Below are 5,095 nucleotides of genomic sequence, written 5' to 3' on the forward strand. Positions count from 1 at the left end.
AGACTTAAATCCGATTGAGATGCTGTGGCATGACCTTAAACAGTCCATTCATGCTCAAAAACCCTCCAACGTGGCTGAATTAAAACAATTCTGCTAAGAAGAGTGGGCCAAAATTCCTCCACCACGATGTGAAAGACTCATTGCCAGTTATTGCAAACACTTGATTGCAGTTGTTGCTGCAACGGGTGGCAGAACCAGTTATTAGATTTAGGGGGCAATTACTTTTTTTACGTAGTGCCAGGCAGGTTTGGACAGCTTTTTTCCTTTAATAAACGAAATCATAATTTCAAAACTGCATTTTGTATTTACTCAGGTTATCTTTGTGTAATATTAAAATTTGTTTGATGATCTGAATCTTTTAAGTGTGACAGATTTAGGGGGCAATTACTTTTTTTACGTAGTGCCAGGCAGGTTTGGACAGCTTTTTTCCTTTAATAAACGAAATCATAATTTCAAAACTGCATTTTGTATTTACTCAGGTTATCTTTGTGTAATATTAAAATTAGTTTGATCTGAATCTTTTAAGTGTGACAAATATGCAAAAAATAAGAAAAACAGTAAGGGGCAAAAACGTTTTCACACCACTGTGTATATATAGAATTTTATATATATATATATATATATACTGTATATATGAAGAATACATATTAAACACAAAAGAAAAATAAATATTTTCTCCGAAAGGAAGGGAAGTCACAGACAGACAGAGATAAATTTCTGAGCAGTATCATTGGAATTTTCTTTGTCAGTTTCCTAATATGGTGTTTAATACTCCCCAAACACAGTAAGCTTAGGGGGGATCTTAACATCCTCCATAACAATATATCACTATATAATTTGTACCTAAGTCTAGCTTAATAGAATGTACAAAGTGCAAACAAATGATATATCACCTATAAACATTTGGGCAGAGGCAGGAATGTAGAGCTCAGAAGAGGAGGGGAGGGAGGGAGGGGGGCATAAACATTACAGACACTTCCAGCCTAAGTGCTGATTCCACATAATGCAGAGAGATAATACATTTGAATGAAGCCACTTCACACAAAACATCTTTGATCTACCAAAACATTTTGTTCCCTCCTCTGAGGGACAATGTCAGTCTGGATGCCACATTTACTGTTGACTGGTTCCCAAAATGTAGGTCAAACACACACCACACACACACTTGCTGAATGAAGCGATCTTTTGTAAAGGCCGTTCACCCAAAAATGAAAATTGTACATCCATACGTATAACTTTCTTTTGCAGAACACAAAAGAAGATGTTTTGAAGAATGTCTCAACTGTTTTTGTTCAAGTCAAAAGCGTCCAAACCATTTCAAAATATGTCTTGTGTGTTTCCCAGAAGAAACAAAGTTAGGTTTGGAATGACATGAAAGTGAGTAAATGATCACAGAATTTACATTTTGGGTAAACTATCCTTTTAAGGCAAGACACTACAGACAAAAAAACATTGTTTTTTTCATTCTCTTGTCAGTTTTGAGATTTCGGCATATTTTGCTTTAATAACATGTCTTCATTCAGAGTAACATCCAAATAATTTTATTGCATCTATTGATTTAAATTAAAATACATATTTTAAAGGCAATCTTCTAAAAAAAAAATCCAATATTTTTTTTAAATAATATATCCAAAATCCCGATTGTAAAAACTCTAATATGCCAACAAAATGAAACAAGAATTTTGAACCTGGCTTTATTCAATCTTCAGGTTTTTTTTGTTCTGGAAAATGTATGGAAATCAGTACATATTTAATTATACAATGCCATAAGCTTAAAACAACTTTTGCAATTATTAATGTTATCAATCAACTTAGTGATATCTATTAGTTTTTTTCACCTGGGTTGTCTTGCCTTAAGTCCACTGCTGTACAATATAATGTATGAGCACATGTGTGCTGCCCATGAGTGAGTTTGGAAAGAGAATGATGAGGAAGGAAGCAACAGTGATTGACCCCTCACCCCCACCAACCAAACATATAACCATAGACATCCACTGAGACTGAGCTAGAGACCGAGTGACTGACCGCTATCTTATCTCACTGCAGCCAACAGGAGCAGAAGCTACGTTTCACAAATGAGTCAGAACACATTAAATGGCAGGCTAAACATGGCCTCGGGCCTGTAGAACTTCAAGACCATTTACAAAAGTGTCAGTCTGCCGCCAGAGACAGTGGGCTTCTCTATCAAAATAAGACGGGAACAAGAGAGAAGGGAGAAAAAAAACCGAGGTTGTGAGTTCAAGAGGAAACCGCGATTCTGCCCCCACCGAAAGAAGTAAAGTGATGTGGCTAAATAGAAAGTCAAATTACTGAGCTGCAAATTCTACCCTCTCGCTCTCCACAGACCAAGAGAAAATGATGATAATTACAATGCTCCGGATATCCCGGGCCCCAGCAGTGCTTAAGCTGTGGTTGCCTATCAACCAACAGACGTGGGGGGGTTGGTCTGCTGCTATCCCTGGCTCCCCCACAGACTGTTTGAACACACCAGGAGACATGGATCTGGATCAGGCCAGTAGCATTTAATGCATTAACTACCACTGACCTGAAAAGAGTGCAGAATCATCAAGCAAAAATGTTCATCGTTTTCATTTTGTGTAACAAGTGGCAGAACAGACAAACCAGTTGTTTTGTGATTTACGGTCTTCATTTGGAGTGACAAAGCAGCCTTTTATTTTGGTGTTCGGTTTAACAGGAATAAATCACAAGGCCACTTGACTCTGCGTTGACATCTGCAGGGCGTATTTCTTGGAGCATAATGTGTCATTTGGAAAACATGATGAGATATCTTTCCATTTGGATGGTAAATATGAAACATTTTATACTCACTGTGAACAATATCAGGATATTACACTGAATCAGTGTGATAAAAAAAAGCACAGACGTTGTGCTATGCACGTCCTAAGAGACAAAGGGTGTTACTTTCCTGTCCTTGACCACTTTACTTTTGTGCCAGGCAATATGCGGTGTAAAAACGAATCATAAAAGGAACATATTATCCACACAAGTACCGAAAAATAACATTCTGCATAATACAACACATTTGCAAAAAACATATCATCAATCATATGGAATCCCTGACAGACTAATTAATATGCTAGTTCAAAACACATCCTAGTGGAGAATGCGGGCTGTTGTAACGCAGTTGAATTGTAACACCTTCAGTTTAACAAAAACGAAACAAGCTATTTTGAGGTAAGAAAATAGACTTCAATGTCCGACTTATTTAATTGTTTGAATATGCTAAAGAATGCTAAATGAACGAGGTGTCATCTGAATCAGATTCTCCTGATTAATGTGATACTATAACATTAATTGTAACACTTGTAACACTATCCAATGTATTTCTATATGCCACACTTGCCAAAATAACACACTTGGTCTGTTAGTTTTAGAGACATGAGCTTGTTTGCTTGTTTTTTTTGTCTCAGCATTTATTTACATTTTGTATTTATGTTGAATTAAAATGCCCTACGTGTTTCAATAAAATTGTTTAAAATGAAATAAGGGTGGGTGTAGTTTAATTATTTTGGACAAGTACATTTAATTACCACAATAAACTTTATTAGTGTTACAACGAGTAGGTTGTAACAGCACACTTTTATGACCTTTACATTAATTGACATTACATTCACAAGTTGTGGATTTCTAAAGTATTTCAGTTCGAAAGCAGACATGGAAAAACCATATCAAAACTGTGAGATGCATAGCGAAAGAAATACACTTTATAGACGTTACAGACGTAAACCAACAAAGTGTTACACCGCGCTCGTGTAGGCTAATTAAAAAGCAACTGGAAAGACCTAGTAACGTTGGAAAATATGAACAGTGAAAACTGTGTTTACAGCCAACCGAACTCAACTAAAAAACTAAACGAACTGTTACGAGTTTAAATGTCATATATATAAGATAGCTACTGTAAAGCAGAAGAACGAATAGCTCACCTTTACAGCCAAGATCCACAAACAGAGTTGAAGTGCTGCCATTACTCCCTTCATCTTAAGGAGATTTCCTCAGTGTTTGGGATAGAATAATACAACGAGTCTCTTGTACTCAAAACCCACTAATGTTCATAACCACAAAGCATAAACATAAGACATCTACAGTCCGTGTTCAAAGTGTCTGGCACTCTCTTCCATAGGTTCTCACACAAGATTTTCCTTCGAGACTTCCAGTGTGAAACTGTAACTGTAACTGTAAATACGGATAATCCTCGTATGAAGCTTCAAAACATTAATACATCATCTCTTTGTCTGTCTCCACAGTGAAATCTGCTAGTTAGTGCTGATCCTTCACTCAACTGCTGCTCTGGTCAGTGGTCACGCTCAGCTGTTGACTAAATAGCTTTTGCTGAAGGGGATGGACCTAAACCTCCAGATACACGCAGCGCCTCACAGGAGCTCTGAGATTGGACAGACTGGAGCGCGATGGAGAAAAGTAGATAGATCTTACATTCTTGTGGGAAAATAATTCTAGTGCTCATTTATTACATGGCCATATCAGCAACACAACAGACCAGTGTCACACAGATATTTTGAAATATGTTATTGGCATTAAAAAAAAAAAAAAAAGATCTTTTGTTTTCTTTTTGTTGTTTTCTGCTCAAATATGTAGGCTATTACAATAACGGCAGTTTCTCCAAAACACTGACATTTTGGACGAATAGGCCTACTGTGGTTTTATTTCTGAATTAATAGAACAGATTAAAAGCCCATTTTGCCCGGCCGAGGCTTCAGTTGGGGACTTGAGATAAAAACGAGACACCACAGTGGCTTAAGTTTTCAGATCTGAGGGGTTTTTGAGTAACGTCGTAAAGCTCCTAAAAAAAACAAAATTATCTTTTGTTTTCTTTTTGTTGTTTTCTGCTCAAATATGTAGGCTATTACAATAACTGCAGTTTCTCCAAAACACTGACATTTTGGACGAATAGGCCTACTGTGGTTTTATTTCTGGACTAAAAACAGCTAATAGAACAGATTAAAAGCCCATTTTGCCCGGCCGAGGCTTCAGTTGGGGACTTGAGATAAAAACGAGACACCACAGTGGCTTAAGTTTTCAGATCTGAGGGGTTTTTGAGTAACGTCGTAAAGCTCCG

The 5,095-nt window shown here is 36.9% G+C and overlaps 1 protein-coding gene across 1 annotated transcript in view; it reads right to left on the reverse strand.

The window, feature by feature from the left end:
• The window catches only part of LOC107596749 (tumor necrosis factor receptor superfamily member 16-like), a 23,645-nt gene extending 19,336 nt beyond the window's left edge, over positions 1 to 4,309 (reverse strand). Inside the window, exon 1 of the mRNA XM_016287546.1 lies at positions 3,945 to 4,309. Coding sequence (XP_016143032.1) covers positions 3,945 to 3,998 — 54 coding nt within the window. The 5' untranslated portion in view covers positions 3,999 to 4,309. The remainder of the gene's footprint in view (positions 1 to 3,944) is intronic.
• Positions 4,310 to 5,095: the final 786 nt, after the last annotated feature.

Source organism: Sinocyclocheilus grahami, unplaced genomic scaffold, assembly GCF_001515645.1.
Source record: "Sinocyclocheilus grahami isolate Dianchi unplaced genomic scaffold, SAMN03320097.WGS_v1.1 scaffold222.1, whole genome shotgun sequence".
Lineage (NCBI taxonomy): Eukaryota > Metazoa > Chordata > Actinopteri > Cypriniformes > Cyprinidae > Sinocyclocheilus > Sinocyclocheilus grahami.